General features: G+C 47.0%; 2 protein-coding genes across 12 annotated transcripts in view; one reads left to right on the forward strand and one right to left on the reverse strand.

Moving 5' to 3' along the window:
• Positions 1-22,450, forward strand: part of LOC106018832 (growth-regulated alpha protein-like) — a 58,315-nt gene extending 35,865 nt beyond the window's left edge. For 2 of the 10 annotated variants that reach the window (XR_011808922.1, XR_011808924.1), the window contains exons 7-13: positions 1,911-2,168; positions 4,149-4,295; positions 8,503-8,681; positions 10,168-10,233; positions 11,151-14,651; positions 14,736-14,825; positions 14,942-20,700. The gene's annotated coding sequence lies outside the window, so the exon portion shown is untranslated. Of the gene's footprint in view, positions 1-1,910; positions 2,169-4,148; positions 4,296-8,502; positions 8,682-10,167; positions 10,234-11,150; positions 14,652-14,735; positions 14,826-14,941; positions 20,701-20,740 lie in introns of those variants that run through there. The other 8 variants (XR_011808931.1, XR_011808930.1, XR_011808923.1 and 5 more) reach the window with 8 other exon arrangements.
• Positions 1-22,646, reverse strand: part of CNOT6L (CCR4-NOT transcription complex subunit 6 like) — a 30,586-nt gene extending 7,940 nt beyond the window's left edge. The window contains exons 1-8 of one of the 2 annotated variants that reach the window (XM_027456096.3): positions 22,462-22,646; positions 15,262-15,302; positions 4,425-4,546; positions 3,769-3,955; positions 3,141-3,226; positions 2,605-2,694; positions 1,585-1,653; positions 798-955 (exon numbers count right to left, since the gene is read on the reverse strand). In XM_027456096.3, the coding sequence (XP_027311897.1) occupies positions 798-955; positions 1,585-1,653; positions 2,605-2,694; positions 3,141-3,226; positions 3,769-3,955; positions 4,425-4,546; positions 15,262-15,302; positions 22,462-22,533 (825 nt within the window). In that variant the 5' untranslated portion in view covers positions 22,534-22,646. The remainder of the gene's footprint in view (positions 1-797; positions 956-1,584; positions 1,654-2,604; positions 2,695-3,140; positions 3,227-3,768; positions 3,956-4,424; positions 4,547-15,261; positions 15,303-22,461) is intronic. The other variant, XM_027456097.3, reaches the window with a different exon arrangement.
• Positions 22,647-22,702: the final 56 nt, after the last annotated feature.

Raw genomic sequence — 22,702 nt, forward strand, 5'->3', positions numbered from 1 at the left:
AGTGATGAGTGGATTTTGAATGGCAAGAGATTACACCTGCTGCTTTTGACATATGAATGCAGATACTGTCCTAGGTTAAAACTTCTTAGAGGTCGATAGATATCCAGCAGCAGTTAATATTTAACCTTGAGAACTCTGACACAGAAGGGTCTCTCACGGCAGTCTAACAATCCATTTTCTTTGTAATAGCATTTGATCTCTGAGCGGATTCTCTTGAGGTTTCAGACCAAGATAGCTATTCTCTTCTTGTGTGGAATATTTACTTACCAGAGCTTGCTTAGAAAACAAAATACCAGTCTAAAGGCAGAAGTGCTCAGCTGTTCTAAACACTGGCGATAGATTTCTAATAGCATGACAGTATACGTGTACCAATGACAATCAATATTTAACTTTGACAGGCCAATGCCCTTGTTTTCCAATGAGATTATTTTTGAGACTTTAACTTCTTTACCACGCAGGAACAGTGGCATCTGGGGATATAATATTCTGCAGTCTTCCCTTGTAGGAAATCTCATACACCCAGAAGGAAAGTGCTGAGGACATGTAGCTGAGGGGGAAAACCCTGTATCTTGCAGTGCACATTACATACTAATTTTGCTAAGTTTAGCTCACTCACTTTATCATGTTTCAGAAACCACGAGACAATATGTGAACAAGGAGCTGTGCACACAGCTTGTATTGGTAGGCCCTGGAATTTGATAGTGAGCTGGAGAATTTGCTGTTTTTAAGGGAGCATTTCATTCTAACAATGGAAGTTAGTATTTTCAGCTTCTGATGAAAAATAATGTTCCAATTACCTGAAGACTAATGATGTCTGCATCACAGTTGACGATTTCTTCCATGATTCCCTTTTTTCTATACTCCCAGTTCAGCGCCCAAGACGGGCAGTAGCCATAGAGCTGCCGAGTGGCGTATTTATCACACAACACATTGTAGCACATAACTGTGAATGAAGCTAGAAGGAAACAAAGACAGGAAAATGTTACCAAGTTCTGAAGATAGCAAATGATGAAAGTGTTCAAGTCAAAATACTGGTTCTTGCATTTGCTGCCTCTTGCACTTCACCAAAATCAACAATAGAGGGCATTAAACTAACTTCAGTACCACTCAGTACCAAGGTGTTCTGCAGATAGGACTTCTCCAAGTCTCACTCACAATTTATGTATCGATAAGGAATTGTATGCAGTTATTTCAGTTCTTATTATTTCTCTGAAAAGACTTTAAAAAAGGAGCTCTTTTCCTTGGGCATCAGTGGCTGGAATGGTTATAAAAAAGTCTAACAGAGAGAAGAAATGACCAGCATTCCATCTGAGTTACAAAAATTTTATTTACGCCACAGCCATGTGCTAATTATTTAATACAAATCTATTTATTTATTTATTTTATTGATTAATATATTTATAAATAAATAAATAAACATTAAAATTAAAAAAAATATTTATTTATTTATTATTTAATACAAATTTAACACAAATTGCTGTTTTCAATCTGAGCCATGTAAACCAGAAGAATTCTCTGTAAATAAAGCCCAAGAACATCTTCAGCACATCACTGTTTGAATGCAGGGAAAAGAACCAGTTTTACCTGAGGGCAGAATTTGGTCTCGTTCTTTTAAAGTAATCCATGGCCTTGGAGGCAGCTGCTCTGGATGAACTAAAAAAGAAAGAAAAAAAAAACATAACAGTGATTAATTTGGGGTTTATCATTGTAAGTTACAATTTCTAAATCAAACTGATGACTGAACAATAATGTTTCATGCTGTATTTGCAACCCCAACTCCCCAAGCCTTTTTAAGCTCCACGGGAGGCAAGGATGCACAAAAAGTATTTAAATGCCAGAAACAGTTAATTACAGCTAAGAACAAGCCTGTCAGTTTTAAGATTCACTATTTTTGTCTCTTTCTTGCAAAGCTAGAACCACTGAAAGAGTCCTGCACCTTGAATAAATTGCTGAGGAAGAACGGATACATCTTGCAGTGGTTCAGACATCCTATCCTCACCCCACATCCGTCAGTCCTGCAACGCATGCTCTCCACTTACGCAGCTAGGGATTGCTACGAGGTGCCACAAGAGAAGGGCCGTGTCAAACCCTGGCCACTTTACAACACAGTCAAGTTAGCTGTGAGCTGACCCTGAGACCATCTGTGGAAATTTAGCGCGGAGGCGGAGGTTTGTTTTGTTTTACCACAGTTTCTATGGCAAAACGGAAAGCTCAGTTACAGAATCATGAGGCAGGTCCTTGATATTCTTAATCACAGTGGTATTTCTAGATCTAAATCTGACATCCTGCTTGCATTTGGATTATAATTTCTAGTGGAAAGTATCACAGTGGCTTTATCGAGGAAGGCTTTAGGCCTTGTTGGAAACTAAAGGGTTCTTTTGGGAATAACCGTCTGGGTAACATGGGCGAAGCTTGGATGAAATATGTGAACTTCCCTCCCTGCGTGCAAGTGTGTGCCTATGAGTGAACCACTTGGCAGAAACATAAAAGCAGTTAGAAAAATGTTCCCCCTCAGTGGTTCACTTTCTTGTTTTAGTGGCAAATACTGTCAGCCATGCTTGCTTTTAAACCTCTTCTGTCAATCAAGATTTGTAGGTCTGTCACCTGCTAGATTGTCAAGCATGTAGTTCAGTAGCTTTCGAGTTCCGTCTGGATCCTGGTAGAGGCTGAGAATATCTTGTGATAAAGGATTGCCTGCCAACAACAGAAAACAACCCGGTGATTAGCTGCCTGACTTTCTTGAGGCTTTCCAATAAAAGAAAATCTCCCATAATGAGAACAGACAAATTGACCCAGAAGGTATTTAGATTGCTTAACTCGTAACTCTAGAACACCACAGTAACAGATGCTTTAGGAACAGCTAGCACATGCAGACTTTCTTCCTTCAGCTCACCTCAATCAATAAATGGAGTAAATTACGGGGTTTATTTACCTATTTATAGATTTGAAATAGGTTCATAATGAAGCTTAATAGCATTAAAAATAAGCACTGTTTTCCAAACTAGCTAGTCATTGCTGCTCTAAGCTCAATATCTGGAACTGTAAGAAAACGTAGGGTAACACACAAAGCTTTTGAGCCCAACTTCCTCGTTAATCCCAGAGTACTCCACAGAATACTTAACCATAAAGAACTCACTCACCTTTCAAACCTAGGGTTTGTAGCTGGAAGAGCCGTCCAAGTTCATAAGGCAAAACCCGTAACAGATTGTTATTTAAAAGCAATTCCCTGCAGCAAATGCAAAAACACTTTTGATGAGTTATCACTTCAGAAGAAAGCTCTTAAAGCACTCTGTGCTGCTCATCTTCAAAGATGGCACTTTTCACGCTGAATTTTTTGTATTATGGAAAGATATGCCAATCTTCCCATTTCAAAGCACAACTGAAATATACTCATTAGGAAAAACCAAACCAAAACAAAACTAAAGCCAAAGCAACAACAACAAACCATCCAACAAAATCATATCAGGGAAATATAAACAGCAGGCAATCACAAAGTCTCAAAGTGAGAATGTTTTAAAGCAGAAGACTACACAGCTTATGGCCATGTATCTGTAGAGATTAGAAAAAAAAAAGAAGAATATAACCAAAAGTAATTGCTAGAACTGAGCCTTTATATCAATCTTGAATTTTTCAGAATTATCTTAAATCTAAGAATGGTTTTAAGTCAAAGAAGAATGAATCAAAGTTAAAAACAAAACAAAACAAAAACAATTCCAATCCCAGAATATAGACTTTTCTTGAAAATGTACCCAGCGTACTTCCTCTCACCTGAGAGATACCATGTTTCCTAGTTCTGCTGGTAAACTTCTGAGTTTGTTGGATGACAGATCCAGGTAAACCAGATTATGAAGCTTGGCAATATCAGGTGGAATGCGAGTCAGATTGTTGTCATTGAGGTGTAGAGCAGTCAAGTGCGTCAGCGACCAAAGCGACGTACTTAAGCTCCGCACTCTACCTAAAAAAGAAAAGTGACAAACCACATCCTCAGGCAGCTTTACCCTCTCAAACCATTAGACACAAACCATGGGGAACGTCAGAATGCCCCCTGGGAGAGCTGGGTGGGGGTCCCAGGATGAAAACCCAGCATCAGTGAGGCCTGCAGAAGATAACTGTGTGTTATCTTTTTTTGTGTGTTATCTCTTGAACAGTTCCCTAACCTTCCTAGTTAAGAGGACAGAGACAGAGGTATGGTTCTAGGGAAGGAGAAGCACTATCCAACAACTCATGTCCGTTCTCAGTCGGTGTTTTACATCAACTGGGCTGCAAGTGAGTCAGCAAAGCTGGAAGGTGATCTGGTAAGTTAATTAATGCTCCCCCCACCACACAAAAACTGTTTTCACTGCAGGATCCCCTCCCTGAAAGCAGATGGTGCAATTCCATCCAAAAACTCTGCTGAACCAAAATTCGAAGGCAAATCGACTCACCCGAGATCTCTAATTCGGCCCAGTGAGACTTCTTCCCATTGGCTACCTCTTCTGCTGACATGATGGTGTAAATCCTGCGAGGATCGGGAGGATCATATTTTTCCTTTGGCATCCCTGTTAGTCTGAAAGAACATCACAGCCATTACCGTCTGCCACTTAACAACATTTCTTCATTTCCACCCCGCCGGGAGATCACATCCCCAGTGCCAGCCTGCAGAACCACACACCCTGGAGTTTATGGACAAGAAATATTACACTGACATCAGCCCGGCTGCTCACAGCCCGTGGAGCTAAGCAGGTGCTCAGACCTTTGCAGAAATACAGGCCTGCAACAGAAAAAGGCATTTTTCCCCCTAAAGTTTGGCTTTCTGCAGTCTTCTGCAATGTTCCCTTGTACTGTTCCAACACAAAATCTCTGGATTTCCTCATTGATAGCCCAGACCGAGGCGTAACCTCCATCACCATTAGGTTACTTGCTGTGCAAGTAGACAGGACAGCAGCATTTTACTCATTCACTGAGAAGAAGCTTACAGATTGCTCCCTCCTGTAGTTTTCAAAGGAAACAACTGAAGGGAAGAGTCTTCCCTTTTTTTTTTTACAGCAATTATTTTCAACAGGCAAAGTCTGCCTTTTGCACTCCGCTTATACAAAACTGGAAATTGCAATTTAAAGGGGAATTGGCTCTTTTTTTTTTTTTCCATTAGCAGTCTAGCTTTTGTGCTTTGTGGTTTTTCGAGCCCAGTATCAGCCGAGACGTATTGACTCCTAATGGTCGAGGAGCCACAAAGGAAGTCCAGGTAAAATTCACTTTTGCGGTTCTACCACATATGGGGCTTCACACAAATGCAAATGATCTCATCATTCTCCAGATTCTTGTCAGAAGAGAGCTCTGGCATCCCACCCAAAAACCATGCGCTTTGCAGCAGGCGACGCGGAGGGAGGTTTCCTTCCATTCCTCGCCAGGCCACTGGGCTAAGAAGCACTCAGGGGGAGAGGAGCTGTTTGATTTAAAAGCACGAGATCAGCTGAATTTTCTGGTCACTGGTCCTGTCAACCCTGCCCTGTTCTTCATCCCCAGACACACAAAACACACAGACCTTGATTCTACACAAATCCAAAGCAGCTGGTCTCCAGGATGCATTTTTTTTCCTCACACATATGTCTCTTTTCCAAGGGGCTCCAATAGCCGTGAAGCTCCTAAAATAACTAATTGGTGCCATTTGCTCAACTGACAAGACAGAAACCTATGAAGAATTTGAGGAAGCTCGTTCAGCTTTTTTCAGCCAGCCCAGCTGTGCAAAGCTCTTGCATCCCCATGGCACGGTGCAGCGAGACAAGGTACCAGGGCTGTGCTTTGTGATCGCTCTCGGTTACGGGTCTGCGTCTTCACCCCCCGACGAGCACACGAGGGAATCCCATTCATGCTGAATTATGACCGCTGGCTTCAAGCAGGGGGCAGAGGCAAGCTGTGGCACTAATTATAGCGCCCTGCTATTTGCAGGTGAAGTCATATGGCAAGGAAAGCTATGGCCTAAGAGGATTCTGCGCTCACGCTGCTCAGCCGCAGCGATCCAGTTCTGGGAGATGAATGAGACAGATTAGTTAAGGACATGGGATTAGACCCGAAAAGCTCAGGTCCCAACACCAGGTATGGTACTGCCCACCGCAGCCCCAGGTACGGGCTACGCTTCAGAGCTGCTAAGTTTCTGGTTCTGGTGTTTTGCTGCACTTATTCTCACTGTTAAATGTGTGCATGTGCAGGAGCAGCGAGCAGCAGCCCCTGGCCTCATGAGGAGACCCTCACGGCCCCTGCTGAGGGTCACAGTGGCCCTATTTCATGGCTCCAGTCCCAACACCTGCGAGGACGCACATCTCACTGCCACCCTACCTCCTGTCCCAGCCTAACTGCCTGCGCGATCTCGGTGCTGCTCGGTACAGATCTGACAGGAGATGCCCCCAAATCATGTCCTAGTACTTGTCCATGCCAAAAAGCAGCAGCTGTGTAGCAAGTAGCTGTCGTGTCACCGTCACGTCACTGCCATGGGATTGCCTGCAGTGATCCCTTAATAGAAAATGACGTTTTATTACCTGGTAGTGTTTATTTCCTCCGTAAGGCACAGTGCAGATTATATGGGGGAAACTGAAAGGCTATGTGGTAAAAAACAAGCAGAATGCCCACAGAGGATTAAGGGCTTATGGTAGGAGAGAGCTTTTTGGATCTTTAAGTCGTAATCATCAAGCATTTTAACCGAACCAGGATGGGTCTTCATTTTGCTTTTTAATCTGCCCTATCTGAAACCAATCTGTGCTGCCACCACATCTGGGCCCAGGACAGCTGCAGCAGCACACACTTTGCTTCCCAAAAGCGCTCGGGTCAGTGCTGGGTGAGACGGGCTGTGCTCACACAGCTTTTCTCCTCGTTTTGTCAGCGTAACGTTACCGGCGTACCAGACCCAGACAGACAGAAATTTCAGTTTCTGCAGGCCGAGCACCACCCCCCCCCCCTCCTGCTGCGTACTGCCGGCGAAAGGCTTGGCCGCGGCCTCTTCCTACGGCTTCTCGGGGCACACTTCCAGTTAAAAAAGGCAAGTGGGAAACCATTTGTACTCCTGCTCGGTGTTTCATCGCGAGCCAGGCGCAGATGGCTCCCAGCTATGGCCTAGCCCAGCCCGGGGGCCGCGCTGCCACACGCACGGCGACTCCAGGCCTGCGAACGGCACGGGCCTGCCCCCGCTGCGAACCAGAGCGGGGCTCAGGCCGCCAGCTCCCCACAGCTCCTCTCCGCCCGGCAGAAGGCCGAAAAACATCGCAGGGCCCGCTGATGACGGCCTTCGTGCCGAGGTGGCTGCGGCCTGAGTCACCCCGCGCTCAGCCAGCCCTGCCCGCCGCCGTGTCACCCGCTGACAGGGTGACACCTTCGCCAAGCTTCAGGATGGCTGCTTCCTCCCTGGGAGGGAACCCAATTACGTTCTGGTGAAATATCGCCTCTTACGAGGAGGGCTCCGCCAATTTAAAGCAATTTGTGGCAATCAGGGGCCCTCCAGCGAGACGGCGAGTGGAACGGCACGCACATTTTTCAGATGTTAGTCACCGTAGGGTTATTTTGAAATAGTTGTGAGTCAAAGATCAATGTGATCTACAGAGTTACAGAAAAAGGGAAAACAAACCCAAATCACATATACTTGTTTCTTCGGCGTAACAGCGACGTTAAGCAAGACTCGAAAGCCACTGCGTGTATTTTTTTGAAGCAAACCCGAATTCTGCCCGAGTTCCCAGCTCCTACGGTTCCCTCTCCCCCTCCGCTTGTCCTGGCGCTAAGCCAATACCAAAAAATCCCAACCTATTTTTGCTCAGTCTTCAGGGAGCTACAGCAAGTCCCTCGAATCCATTAACCCCCGAATTTTTCAAGCAGTAGTGGCACCACAAGGAGCAAAGCAGCCAGGGGCACGGGGACTGAAGCAGCACAGGTTTGGGGCAGCTTCAGCTGTTCTTGCGAGTTTCGTGGGGCCTCTGCTAACGCTCAGCTAACGTGGTGTGAGATGAGCAAACGTGCGTGCTGCTTCTTTTCCTTTCAAGTGGGACAGAAAAGAAAATTCCCGGCATCTTTTCTTCCAAAGAGTTCCCTTGAGAAATTTATGAAGCTATTAAAACTCGCTCTCCGCTAAAAACCTAAATATGTAAACTTCAACAGTATGACCCTGATATTGTATAAAGCAAAGAAAATCTGGATCTGAGAACATGAGTGCATTACAAAGATGACATTTAAGCTCCAAACAAACTTTGAAATCTGCGGGTTCCTAACCATAGTTTCACGCTTATGTGCTAACTCTTCCCCCGAGGCCAGGAGCTGACTGGCAGAGCAATGTTACCCAGCTGAAACCAAGCATGGTCCCAGGTGAACCTAAGCAGCTCTAGCTCAAATGTATATAAAAGGGGTCAGAAGGAGGTTGCTTGATTTTGGAGTGTTATAAGCAGTAGGTCTGTGTCCCCTTTGGTGGGGGTGTTTTCTCATTTTTTTTTCTTTTTTCTTCTTACTTTTAAATGCTATTGTAGGATTTTTATTATTTCTTCTGTATAGGGCTTATTGACTATCACCTAGGACAAAAAAAGGCATAATGTAATAGTACTGAAGATGTGAAGAGTGTGGTCTGTTGAGGAGAGAAGTATCAAGCTATCAGGCTCTTACTCTGAAGAGATGTTTTGGGCAATGAACACCAGGAGCTTCTGCATGCTTGGAGTTTCAAGAAACCCAAACAGGTAACAACAGAAAAGAGCAATGCTCTTCTGTATCTAACTATCTGAGATCTTCTCAAGTTGTGTAGGTGTGGAGAGTATGAGATAAGCAGGATATAGTTAGCAGTGTGAATTATAAGCCATGACTCCTCTTAGTGAGAAGCTGAAGGCGGCCCTACAAATCACATCAACTCAAGAGGAGAAATGAGGACACTGTGCTAGGGACAAGAAATCTCCTAAACTACGCTGTGGGGGTGGTTTGTATGGGTAGGGGGAAACCAACAGCAGCTGGGGATACGGAAAATCTCTTCCATTATACAGCACATCCAGGCAAACCAAAGTAAGTACCTGGGGGTTGCTATGAGAGATGAGCAGCTCTACCACGTCTAATAAAGTTGGGTCTCTTACTCTGAAGGTAAATACACCATATATAGCCAAAGGATTAGTGTACACGTATGTTCCGTGGAAAGAGAAACACTGCTCAAAGCTGTCCTGGTTATTTGGCATCTATGTTGCAGCAGGACTTTGAAGCCAGATAGGTCAAAGTCCCTTAGAGCTATGTGCTGTTCCAAAATAATGACCAGTCCCTTCCCCAGGGAGCTTAAAAGATGCATTTCTTAAACAACAACTACTATAATGTTGTTCCCTGTAAGTTCTTTTAGAACTCAATGCGTAAATAAGTTGTCTATTTGTAACGAGGGCAGAAATTGAGAGGAAAAAAATAATGGAGAGAGAGCTACAGCTTCATCTCCTTTCTGCCCTATATTTCTGGATGTGTCGGTACAACTCAAAATCCTGGCCTCCAGCAGAGTGACATTCTTTGTGATTTTCAGCCTCTGTGTATACATGAGTCAAACTGCCAAAGCATCTTGAAAACTATCCAGCAGACAGCCCTGAATCATTCCTCCTTCCTCTGCGCAGTAACAGCTTACTGTCCATCCACTTCCACGCAGTAATGCCTCACCGGGGTTTAAAAACCTTGCCGGCTGACAAGGCCAGAGCACGTGTTTGTTTATATATGTATTATATGTGCATACATACACACAGAGGCATGTGTTATTTAACGTTGGAAAGTTGGACTCCAAGCTGGAAAACAGAACCATTTTTAATCTATGTATCTTTTAAACAAGGCTAAAGGGTTGCAAAGGGTGGAGAGGAAGGCTACTGCTCTGCAATACGCAGGCTCCATTTTCATATGAGTGTCAGACAAGTCTCATCTCAGGCTCCCCAAGGAGAAGAGAAAGTACAGCCAATGCCCACAAATACAAAAACTGGCTTTTGGAGTGCTTTGAGCTGAAGAGCAAAAAATAAAAATAAAAAAATACAGTGATTGTTCAATGGTACATCATGGGGGTTTAAAACATAACTGATAATGTATGTAGAGATGTATTAGCTTAGGGTATGTTAGTGTATATACAGTAGCTAGTGTATATACTAGCAAGACTGTATGTATGGAGAACTGTGATAGTCTTTGCTAGGATCTGATTTTTGTCCTCGTGCATTCCTGCAGGAACGTGTTCAACCACCTCTCTAGCCACTGCATCTACCAGGAGCCCAGTGAGCGCTGCCAACGAAGGTACTGTCTCTCTTCAATTTCTTATGCTGAGCAATGTGTTTGGAAATAGAGATTATCAGTTAAAAGAATGAAAATACCTCTTCATAGTGGTTTTTTTTTTTTTTTTTTTTTAAATGAGTAAGAGAAAATAGGCTTTCTGTTATGGTCATTTCCCAAAACTGAGGTTTCAAACAATCTTTGGAAGTGCAGTTAAAATAAATAGAGGTTACTTGAGCACATGTAAATGTCCTACCGACAGGAGGATAGCTCAAAAAAACAGCAAAGTGGAAAATACCACAAGGCAGAAGACCAAATTTGAAGTTAACATTAAGTCTTAGAAATAACAGCTACAATTTCAAGCTTACTACCATGGAGCTAGCAACAAACTATGCAGTCCACAAATGCAACTGAAAAAAATCCTTTGTTTTATAAATCTATAAAAAGATGTATTTCTTTTCCTATCATCCATTCAAGAAGACTTTCTCTTGATGGCACACTGACTGCAATACAGAGGGTTTCTCTACATGAACTCCGTAGGACTGTTGTAGGATTGATCTCCACTCATTAGCAATCTTTTCTTTAGCAGAAAGAGCCCCAAACCACATAGCTAGGGGAATTTTGGAAATCTGCTCCATTTAGGATCATTTACTTCTATCTTTTTTTTGAGGCTGTAGCAACAAACTTTGCCTCTTCTATAACCTGTAGACAGAGCCTCAGCACTGTTTGCTTTTTTAAAACAAAAAATCTGTGCTCCAAGTGGAAAAGACAGGACCTTGCTTGGAGAATGCTGTTAGCAAATTACATCCACTTGTGTTCTTAACTCCTGATGTATTGAAAAATACAGCAAGGTAACATGGAGGTGGTTTTGAACCACATCAGTCATGCATCTGGAAACAAACTTACTTTACTGAGAGTAAAGATATCTTTGTTTGGTCTAGCTCCAGGATTTGAATTCCTTAACTTGAAGCTCTTGAATCTACACACATTGCAAGCTGAATGCTTTGTTATAACCCCGCTCTGCTCCATCATCAAGGTAAATATTAGATGTAGAAAATATTTCAACAAAAGCTTCTGAAGCAGCTTGCTTTGGCCTTACTTGCAAGTATCAAAACCACCCGTGGCAGAGCTCCTTCAAGGCCCAGTGTAGCTTTATATCATGATTGATGCAATCTCCTATCCACGTAATGGGGGGTGGGTCAGGGAAGTGAAATAAGTAGAAGACTAGGAAGACTTAAGTCATGGGATCTCTGTACTGATGCTGAGTGAATGAGAAGCTGTTATTCCCAGCTGTAATCAGGCAAGAGGCATCTCTCCCCTGAAAAGCAGAAGGGAGCAGATTCTTACTACAGTGTTGCCTGGCAGTGTCACCTCTTTGGGCATCAGTAGAGACTCAGACATCCGCCAGGCTTCAGAGAAGCTCACACAGACAGGAGGAGTCTTCGTGGAGCAACTGCTGCCTTGGGCTGACGATTCAGGGAGTGCTGCAGCCTTTATCAGTGGTGGCAACTCTGTAAGAAACTGACTGCAGGATTTTGGCCTTGCACCCACACGCTCCAGCTAGCGAGCCCAGCAGCGTGGTGACAAGTCCATGTCAACAACAAGCACGGCGACAATACATGGAACTTGTCCAAATTTTGCCCTAGTTTTTATTCCACATGGTACTTAGATTAGGCTCAGCAAGAGGAGGCTATTTAAGTTTCATATGCTCAGTTTAACAGGCAATCCCCTCTTTGTTCATCAGCGAGCTCCCCGTCATGCAGGAGGTGCAGCAGTTTGTACCAGTGTCTGGCAAATCCCCGTGAAGCGACTGTGCTCAGGGCTGAGGACACGTTCCCTGTCACCCTAACTTGCTTCGTTTTCAGTACAAAATTGCCTGTGCCTGGCACGCTGATTAGAGCACTGTCTCTGCTCACCCACGTGCTGTCAAGCCCCTGCAAGGCAAGCAAAACAAGATGTTCAGCTGGGTGCAGCGACGTTCAGCAACCACATCCTGCGAGGCTTCCCACCTCCTGCTCATCTCTGGCGTCGCTGCCTTGACACGGAGTGCGAGCCCGAGCACAGAGAAATTCATCTGCAGGGGGAATCATGCAATGCAACAGGTAGCCAGGATGCTGCAGCTGATAGCAACTTCAGTGGTGGGGGAGGGGTCCCAGAGGGCTTCACATTATCACTTCAGCGATGATCATAAAAGCCAAGAGAAGCACAGGAAAGTCACCAAAAAGAAAAAGGAGCAAAAGCCAAAGGGAGGAGTGGGAAGGGAGGGAACTAGCTGTATTCTGTTAATTTCAGAGCCAACTGGCACTTGACTGAAATGCTAATTGTCCTACTGACATACACCCACGAGTTATTTCCCCCTGTTCCCTCATCTCCTTTAAATGAAGTAGTGAGGCTTTCCTTAAATTGCAGGTAATGCAAGAAAATCCAGGCTGCCACCCTTCCTTTTCCTCTGTGTCACAGCCCCGTTTACAAGAACAGCTGAATCTTTTACTGTGTGGAAATACTACGCAGCATTAAGTAGTCACTTTAATTTCTGGATTGAGTTAATGTTTCAGTTTCTCTTAGGAAGAGTAGCTTCTGCTCTGTTCGAAATGGTCTGTTACCTCTCAGTGTGTGCATGACCTCTCCTGAACATCTGCATCCAGTCCCCGTAAGTAATGCCTGCCTTTGTGTGCAGGTGTTTTATAGCTGTCACCTTAAGGAGGGTTCTTAGGGACTAGTTTACATGCAAATATGCGGTAGGTACCTGCTCAAAAGCAAAGCTCCGTTTACCAGACGTGCATACCAGGCTCTTATGGGGCAAGGAGAGAAGACAGTTCCAACAGCCACCCTGCTAAATCTCACCAGGAGCCCCCAGAGGGATGGTTTAAGCAGCGTGTTTGTTTACACGAGTGTCCCACACCAGTTCAAAGAAATGACCCACTTGCAGCGCCTCCCCATCCCTGGAGAGCACAGGTCTGTTAATGAGATGGGGCAGCGTGGCTTAAAGGATTAAGAACTAAAGTCACTGGGGGTCTGGGGAAGGAAGCAGCCACTGCAGCTGCCTGATGCATGGCAAACATCGAGACAAAACGCTGTCCTGGGCTGTGAGCACAGAAGAAAAGCAGCGCTGCGTGGCTGCAGCTGAGAGCAGGAGCTTTTCGTGCTACCTGCTTGACATTGATAGGACCAAGGAGATGGAAAACTTCCAACGCTGAGCAGTGAGCAGGTTCAAAGCGTTGGAGCTTACTAGCATCGCTCCCAGCCTCTAGGGAAGGGACTGTTGTATTGACAAACCTAATCCTACACCTCACTTCATTCAGCCACTCGCTTGGAAACAAAGAGCCTGTTCAGGCTGTCCTGAGCCAACACCTTGGCTCATTCAGCTCCTTGGGATCAATAGCTGGAGAGAGGCCGGCGATCGATCCGTCTTTTGAGCAGAACCTCCCCAGAATTATTAATTCGTGCACTCTGCTGCAGCAGCTCTGAAGGGGCCTGCTCGATGAACGCTGCTTCCTTTCTTTAAAACACAATGCCAATCATCAATAACCTTTCATCCTTCAAAGAAAGTTTGTGCTGGGAGAAAAGAATGAATGCGATTACTTCCGTGGCTACAATGCTATCTGAACCTTTCCGCGCTAGGCTGCCAGCGCTCTAACAACACAAGCAGAGCCCAGCAGCACTTCAGCTACTCTCCCTGCCTGATAGGGAGATAACAGCCAGCTTATCTCTCGCAATCTGGTCCTTGCAGCAATAATTAACAACGTGGAAGTGTGCCACCACCAAACTTGCTTCGAACAGCTTTAAAGTTACAAAGCCTGCCCTGTTCAGATATGGGGAGATTTGGACTAGTCAAAATAAAGTCAAAGAATAATAGCACACCGATAGTGGAAAGTGTTTTGCAATCACTGGCACAAAAAAATAGCCCTTTCATATTAGAGTCCAGTTTAACCAGGCCATGGGATGCCACACTAGGCTTGCGTGCCTGAAAGTGGAGGAGAAATAAAAGGGATTATTTAAAAAATGAAGTACTTTCTAGGCATAAATCCCTTTCTTGGAAGGGCATATTTAAATGTACTTTACTTTTTTTTAGTCAAAGAAGTAAGAAAGCTTGCCTGATTGCCAGAAAAAAGCTGTTAGGTATCAAAAGTTAGTTCAGCTTCTCCAGTATTTGATAATCCAATTCCTCCTGTGTGCGCTTATACCAAACTTAAGCTCTAAATGCTTAAGGTTTAGTTTTAAAATCAATGTTAATGATTAACGTGTACTCCTAGCTGCCTTCCAGGATGATGGCAAGTGAGAAATGATGCCAATAACAGCCCAAGATGGTCTCTGTAGGGACCAAGGAATTCCCATCTAACAGAAGAACCAGCCCTGGACATCTGAAGGTTAACTGGCTCCAAGCACCCATAAAACCTGCCTGCAAAAACAAGGCACGCGAGCTGTGACCCCGGTAGGTGAAGGTATGCTTGTCTCTAAATATGAGTTAGTGTAAGGCTAATTCTGCTGCCCTGAATGAAGATTAATGCTCACTCTTACTCCATTAGAGTGAAACATGAGGGAAGCCTGCTGCGTATGCTGGCTAGCAAGCGGCACGGCCAGGAGCTGCCCAGCTCGGCCCGTTCCTCTGCCAAAAGGTAAGTTAGGCTTGGGTGGTTCCCCCGCTCGCCGCTGGAAGGGATTGCATCTAAGGCGTGCTCACCGCCTCACCAGGGAATACCCTTGGCAATTTTTTATGACATTCCACAAACAGATCAGTTTTCGGTTCTCCGTGAGCACGCAGGATGATTCAAGAGTTCCCTGACATTTGTTTTCGGAACGGCCTCCATGCATCCCCTTTCCCTCCCCACCACACCGAGTTTTGGTTGCAGTCCTTCGCAGCGGATCTGGAGTTACACGAGCCATCGGCTGCTGCTGGAAGAGCTGCAGCACGCGCTGCCTTTCAAGGGGGGCAGTGCCCTGAGACGTGGGGGCATCCGAGTGCTACATGAGCCTGTGAAGAAGAAGATGGTCTCTGAAAGGAGCGACAGAAGAGCCCGAGCTCAGACAGCGGTCCTACCAAGCGGCACTCACCTCCGGGCTGCACACACGCCACTGCTTCGCAGAGACAGCATCTAAGGCAAGAGCACAGACACAGTGGGTACACAGAGGAGACAGGTACGGGTTTAGGAATACTGTCTAGGTTTTAAAACACGTAATTTTGTAAGTAGAAAACACTGTAAAGTTGTACTCATCTCCCTGTGTACACATCCAGGGCTACTTTGGCTGTACCTGCACCTACCACGAGAGGAATGGCATCAATGTAAACCTGAGCTGCAGCACCCCCAAATGCAAGGGGAGCTCAGTTCCGCAGCAGTTAGGGGTTACTGCAACAGGCAGAAAAACACCTCGCAGGCATTACAGGACTGTTTACTGTCTTCAAGTCAAACTGTACACCAAAAAATGCATCAAAGAATTAAATGGATGTCCTAAGGCCCGTATAATGTTAGCAGGTCTCAAATACTTGACGCGTGTGCTTCTCTCATCCACTCAAAATATTCCTCATTTGTCTGACAAGCTTCCCTCCTTCCCAGTCTTTCCCTCCAGACTAAGATGGAGAAGGATGAGGGTTATTGCACAGGCAAAAACAAATGAAAAGCCTAAAGATTTAACTGCTCCCAATGGTAAGACCTAATTTGTCTGGAGGAAAAAATGCAAGCCAAGGGCAACCTGATGGTCTGAACCCAGCTCCTCCTGGCACTTCTGGCTATGCTGCCATGTGAGAAGTTGCCTAGCCCTGTTTTCCTTTTGCTTTCTTAACTTTCCACAACAAAAAGGGATTAGAGGAAAGGCGTTCACAAGTGGAAATTTCTGCTGGGTGGATAATTCATCCTGTGGTAGCTCTCTCCCATTTCCAAGGCCGGTTGTAAATTCATCTACCAGGGTAAATACAAATTGAGTCTTAAGGAATAGAGGAAGCCAGTAAAGAGAAGTCCCCAGTTCTCTGGAATTACGTCCACCACTGCCCCAGCCTGCCTTTTCCTGCCCTGGGCTGGTCAGTTCCTCTCCTCTACGAAAACGCCAAAGAGAAGTGTTTTCCCTTGCCCGGAGAGAACTTTTTGGACAAATACTCTGCCTTTGTGCCCCGTGACAATCAGTTTTAAGTTTCACATTTCTCTTTATCAGCAGGAAGCTCTGTTCAGCAGCAGCCTGTGTCGTTTGGGTACGAGCTGAGCCACTACGTGCTCCGACAAGAAGCTAGCCAACAAGCCCTCTCCGAAGAGCCAGGCGAGCTTGCAGTCTCGCAGCGCTGGCAGCAGTTCCTGCCCGCGGTTTTGCCCGCAGATGGCCAGGTGATAACGCCACGCTTTCCCCGAGCACTGCAACTCTGCTCCTGCTCTCTGTGCCCAAAGCACCGAGAAAGGTAAAAGAAATTCCCCACGGAAACTCTCAAACACCTCTTCAGGCTGTGAAACCTCTGTGCTGAGCACCAGAAGCTGGAACAGCTGCAGGCCACATAACCGAAAGCTTAAAAACCTGTGAGACCTCTCCACCCCGTTGTTCACACGAGACAGGACCACAGCACTGAGCCAAGCACACAGAGCAGCTTGTCTGCTCTCCCCCTTTCACAGTTCTCCTGCCACAAAAAAAATAAAATAGCCACAACTCTGGAGAAGGAAGTCTTCCTCCATGTGCTTCTCTCAGCACTCAGAGCAATGCGAGAGCCTTTTGGAAGAGCTTTTTGATTGATTTCTCAGGAAGAAAAAAAAAAGCAAAACTAATCTGTGATTAGAAGTCACAAAGATGCTCAGTCAGGTGGAAGCATTCCTGAAAAGCAAGGGGGAAACTACCTAACAAATTCAGTCAGCTGCCTTGGAGGGTAAACAGCAAACCTGGGCACAATCTACAGATCTTGACTATTACCAACAGTGGATGTTTTTGTAGTTCTCTTCATACTTGTAAGTAAAAGTTGTTGAACTAAAAAAGTCTGTTGGATTGACCCTGCCACCAAAGCAAAGCCAAAAAATAAAAATAAAGAAAAGAAGGGTTCACTTTACAGCATTGCTCCAAATGTCTTCTGTGCTTCCAGCTGACCCGGAAGGCACACTTCTCAGCATTTACAGAACTTGGCCTAGCAGCCCATAAAAGCCTCCGTTTTAAGATGACCCGTCAGTAATGCAGATTCCTGGAGTTGCCTTAAAATGTCCTTAAAAACAGGAGACTGTTTTAGGCAGGGATAAAGCTTCCCCTCCAATCCTGTGACCCTGCAAGGTGCAGGCCAAGCATCCCTTCTGTGTGTAGCTGTGTGACACGGCTCGTTTATCGCTGAAAGAAGGCGATTCCCCTTTCTCCTTGCTTCCTGAGGAAACGGTCTCCCTCCCTGCCTCCCCCAAAAGCTCACAACAAAACTCTCTCTGCAGCAACAGCGTATTAACTGTTCGTCTCTATTCCATTACCTGCAGAGCTGCCTCAACCTGTGAATAAATATTCTTTTGTCTTTAAATAGTGTTTAAAATATTCACATTGGTTTTGAGTTTCAGCTGGCTGCAAGAAGGGACCGGAGAGGTGCCGACCTGCAGTAGTGTCTGTGGAAGAGCTGGTGGTGAGGACAAGGACGGGTGGTGAGGATGAAGGACAGGTAGGTAGGAGCTTTGGGTGGCATTCCCATTGCCCACACGACTTTTCTGCTGACATCACCAGCAACTTTTCTCTCTGGAACAAGCACTGCTGATGGTTGTAGGCAAGACAGATAATCTGGTGAAAAAAGTAAAGCTGTACGAGAGTTCCCCTGGATCCAGTGCAATGGGAGGCAGCCTGCTGCTGTTTTGATCCTCAGGTAACCAGGTTTGACCCCGCCACCTTTACCAATGTCATAAGCAAGCTTCACCTTGCCTTCAGCAGCAAGGCGATGAGCAAAAAGCCCTCCTCTTCCTCTCTCCCCTGACCCTACTCTCACCATTGTGCTCAAAGCGGCAGCATTTTGCATTCCCCAACGTGTTTACTGGGACAAAAAAGGGAGAAGTGTTTCATTTCTCTCCTGGTGTGTGACTGTCTGAACACCTTTGTTAACATGACTGCGTACAAGTGCTGTAGATCTGTGAAACCTGCCTGCAGACAACACACACAGTTAACTTTATTTGAAATACACACCCTAGGAAATCTGCAGACAGTCCTACAGCCCTTCTAATCCTATTTTATACACCCTTCTCAGGGCAAGTATCACGTAGAAAGCCCCCTTACCAGGCAGAAAGACGATAAAACCCTCCAGTGAACTGCTGAGCATAACCAGCTGCAACGCCGTGCAACCAAAAATGCCATTAATCATTTACATCAGGAAATGCCAAAGGAAGGGAGAGCACACAGCCTTATCTGCTCCTTGTGTACACATGCAGGTTACAGGCTGTGGTTAAACCAGTCGTTCGCAGGACACGCAGCAGCTAAATGGGGCTCTGCTCCCTGGCCCTGGCTGCCGACTTTGTGTCTCCAAAATCCAGAATCGCCGTGCTCACTGCCTGCACGAGCTGTGTCTAAAACTGCCTGCAGCTGCTGCTTCTTCATCTCGTGGAATTTTTATCAGTGCCGATTTAATGCCTTCCCTCGAAAGGTATAAAATCTGTTTCTTGTAGAACATCACATAAGGCATTTCTGCCTGGCTTTAATCGTATTTTAAATGAGTGTCTTTTCAGCCCCAGAGGGAAAGCTTTCTGGTAGCGTCTGAATGCTGTTAAATCACTTCTTGATCCTCTGTACGGAGATGTGCAAGTGGCTGCAAAAGTTACTCTGCTGACCAGGACTCCGGAGCAGCTCTTCTGGTGAGATCTTCCTCCAGTGCACTTCTTTTTTCCTTCAGAACAATTCCAGGTCGGGCTTTTTGGTTTCCAGTGCTGACCTGGGAGGTAAGTCCTCTCCTAAATAATGGGAACTGAGTCACGTCCAGTACCGTGCCAGCACAGGTAGCTGTCACTTTGCCCTTCTGCGAGTGTATCAAGCTTACAGCAAAACCAGCCAGCGTGTTCTGCTAAAAGCCTGCAGTCCCCTCTGCACCTCGCTCTCTGAGGTCTTACTCCTGAAAGAGGCACGAAGGGACCCAGTAAATCCTCTGTGTATAGACTCCTTTTGCCACCTCCTGCAGGTTCCTTCAAAGTTTGCTTTGTCCCCTCTGAGCTGTCTGTTCATTTTTTGGAGGGGTGTCAGGTGGCTGGAAGTGCACGTGTGAAGTTTACTGACACAGACCTGGAAGTGTGAGCCTTTTAACGTGCAGAACTGCTGTCATCAGATAAAGGTAGCCATGAAGAAACATCCTAAAACCCTCTCTGCTTTTACCATTACAGGTGGGAGGCAGGAGCTGTGCAGACAAACCACTAAAAGCCCCAGGACTGCTCCGAAGATGAAGTTACACGCTGCCTTCTGGTGATCCAACCGCCACCACTTCTCAAAAACAGGAGCGCCCTGCAGCCTCCGTCTCCTGCTTTGTTTATTTACCGCCAGGTGAGGGAGCGAAACCGGCTCAGCACAGGGCCCAACACGTGCCAAGGGCTGGGAGGAGAGCAGGGCTTCCCCTTCTGGCTCCAGTGCACTCTGCTGGGACAGCAACAGCTCCCCGGAGACTGCTGCACGTTCCGACACGCGAATTTACAACCTGGTAAATGGGGGGGAAGGCGCAGCTCTCGGATCCACTCGCAGTTTCTACACGGCTGGCTAGGGTGACGGAAGACCCGATGACAACACAAACGAGCAGGGCAAGCGTTGGGCAAGCAGCAGCCCAGGCAGCTTGCTAGCTCTAGCCAGCGGTGGGACACTGCACCCAGACAAGTGCAGAGGAGAGTGTCTGTCTGCTTAAGAGCTGTGGGTGTTTCACCAGCTCTAACACGTGTACTTGAGGCAGAAGAAACACCCTGTTAGATGGAGGGAGGCAAGTACCTAGCACGTAAGCTTTGTCACAGGCCATCATCAACATTAAGCACCGAATTAAAAAAAAAATATTAGCAGAGGCTTAGCATTTAACGCCTTAAGTAGTAAATCCACAGCAAATCCTCCTGAATTAGATCCAGGAGGTATGAGTAAAATGTATTTTAACTCGTTTTTTAAAGTTTTCTGAGGTGCCACCTGAGGCTCCCAAACAACTGATCTCCACCTTGATGTCGGCTTTGTCAGCGCTCTGCAAATCAGATGGCACCCAGCGCCTCACACACCCCTCTGCGGCTCAGGAATCTCCTTCTGGTACAGAAAAAGCAAACCGTTCATTTGCATTTAGCCCCCCTCTTAAACTTATGTAACCTGAAAGCCTCCAGCAGACTGAGGCTGAGCTAAGCAGTGGGTTTGTGTGGTTAAAGGAAATTTGCTCTAGAATTACGCATGTTACCACTTAAAACAAAATGTTTGCAGAAGGAAGAAGAGACGCGCCTCCCCGTTTGTGCACGCTGACTCTGAACACAAAAGGCAGCAGCTGCTGCGAGCTACCTAACTGTAAGTTTTTCTTTGCAATGTTTTAGATGTAAATTAAGTAAAGACTCACCCGGGTGTGCAGATTAATTATTTTTTCTCCCCTGATTCCCTTTCACTTCACTTCCAGAGTCCACACACACCTTGTTGGAATCACGTTCTGGCTTACTTCTGGCCAGACTGGTGTGAGAGCTAAATATTGCTGTGCTTGGCGAACCCAGAGACAAGCCTGCCTTGCTTTTTGTAAAAATAAGACCGGTAATGAAAAACAACCAGAGTCTGAACGATAAAAAAATCCCAGCTTATCACACGAAACGGAGTTTTATAAATACCCTCGCAAGGCAAGAAAACAAGTAGCAGTCATAACACCACTTACTTGTGGAGAACTCCCACTGCAGAAGTTACCCAGCTCCTAGTGACAGCAGGCGGGGAGAGGAGAGCCACGCACACCGAACTCAGACTGACCGCTCCTGCCTTCCGAGGCAGGCAGCAGAACGGCTGATTACACCAGGTCCCCTCGGCCCTGCAGGAGTTGTGCTTTCCTGACAACGCCACTGCTACCAGCACAGGGAAAAAAAACACCCTTACAAGCAAAAACAAGCTCTATCAGTAAAAGTCCACTTGTGCAGATAACTGCATCTACAGCCGGGGCTTCTGCTGGCACAGCTATGTCAGTCACGGGTCACACTTCGTCACCGTGCTCGCAGACAGAGCTGTGCCAGCAGAAGTTTGCCATATAGACCTGGTGTGAAGCTCAACAGCCATCAAAGTGAATCCGCAAAGTTTCGCGTTTTTCAGGCCACTGCCAAATGAACTTTTTCCAACCAACACCCTGACGATCGGCATTCTTGCTCCTGTGTCGTGGGCACGTTAGCATCCTGGCTTCCGAGGGGAGAAGAAACCTAAACTTAGCCCAGGAATGTGGCAACACCTTTCATCCACTGACATCGTACTTTAAATTCACAAACTAAATTAGAAAGCAGGAGCCCCTGCAGGAAGAAAAGGCAGAAACGAATAAATTAAGTTCTGCTCTACTTTGGCACTCGCAGTGCTCAAAAGTTCTCGCTTTTAATAGCGAGAAGAGAACAAAACCGAAAGCGTTTGACGGGATGTGTTTAGCAGACAGCAAAGCACTGCAAAATCCCCCCCTGGTTGAGTTAAACCGAACGGGCCGGCTGCAGGAGGCCTTTTATCACCCACAAACAGCTCTGAAGACAGCGGGCCAGGAGATTTCACGCCCCGGCGGATGCTCGAGCATAAGTTGTGTGCGGATGAACCGACACGGCAGCGCGGGTCAGGCACACGGCGAGGCACGGAGCTGTCCCGGGGCACGGAGCAGCAGCATTACGGGATAAAATCACCAATTTCTGTGCCAGTTCCAGCCCAGCTCGGTGTGGTTACGGGGAGAAGGGAGGCATGAAGGCGCTGGCCGCGCAGAGGCCACGCTCCTCCCCTGCCAGAGCTGGCCCTGCACACCCGGGTGCAGCTTCGAGGAATTCCTGGGCTTTTGTCGCAGGGCAGGCGGCACGCACAGAAACGCACTTTGTGATTTTTTTTTGTTTGTTTGTTTTTTTGTTACAAATCGTGCAGCACAACCATCCCGGAGGAGCGGCAGCGGCTAAAAATACCCGCCTTATCGTCCCTTGCCTTATCGCCCGCGGCCAGCAGCGCCCTGGAGCCGAGCTGCCTCCCCCTCGGCTTCACCCTGTGCCCCCCGCCGCCCCCCTCACCCCGAGCCCGGGGCCCCGCTCCCCGCTCCCCGCTCCCGGTCCCCGCTGCCCGCGGCCGGGCGGGCGGCGCAGGCCCCGACATGGCGGCCCCGCTCCCCGGGCAGGCCCCGGCGGCGCTCACCTGCATCCGGCGCGGCTGGCGGCGGGGCGGAGGAGGAGGAGGAGGCGGCGGGGCGGCCGGCAGCAACGACATGCGGGCGGCGGCCCGCCGGGGACGGGGACCGGGACGGGAAGGGGACGGGAAGGGGACGGGGAGCCGGGGACGGTGGCGGCGGGGAGGAGCGGGCGGCGCGGAGGGCGGGGGGAGGGAGGTGGGGACGGGAGGAGGAGGAGGAGGAGGAGGAGGAGGGAGCGGGCGGGGC

The sequence above is a fragment of the Anas platyrhynchos genome, chromosome 4, assembly GCF_047663525.1.
Source record: "Anas platyrhynchos isolate ZD024472 breed Pekin duck chromosome 4, IASCAAS_PekinDuck_T2T, whole genome shotgun sequence".
NCBI classification, from domain to species: Eukaryota; Metazoa; Chordata; class Aves; order Anseriformes; family Anatidae; genus Anas; species Anas platyrhynchos.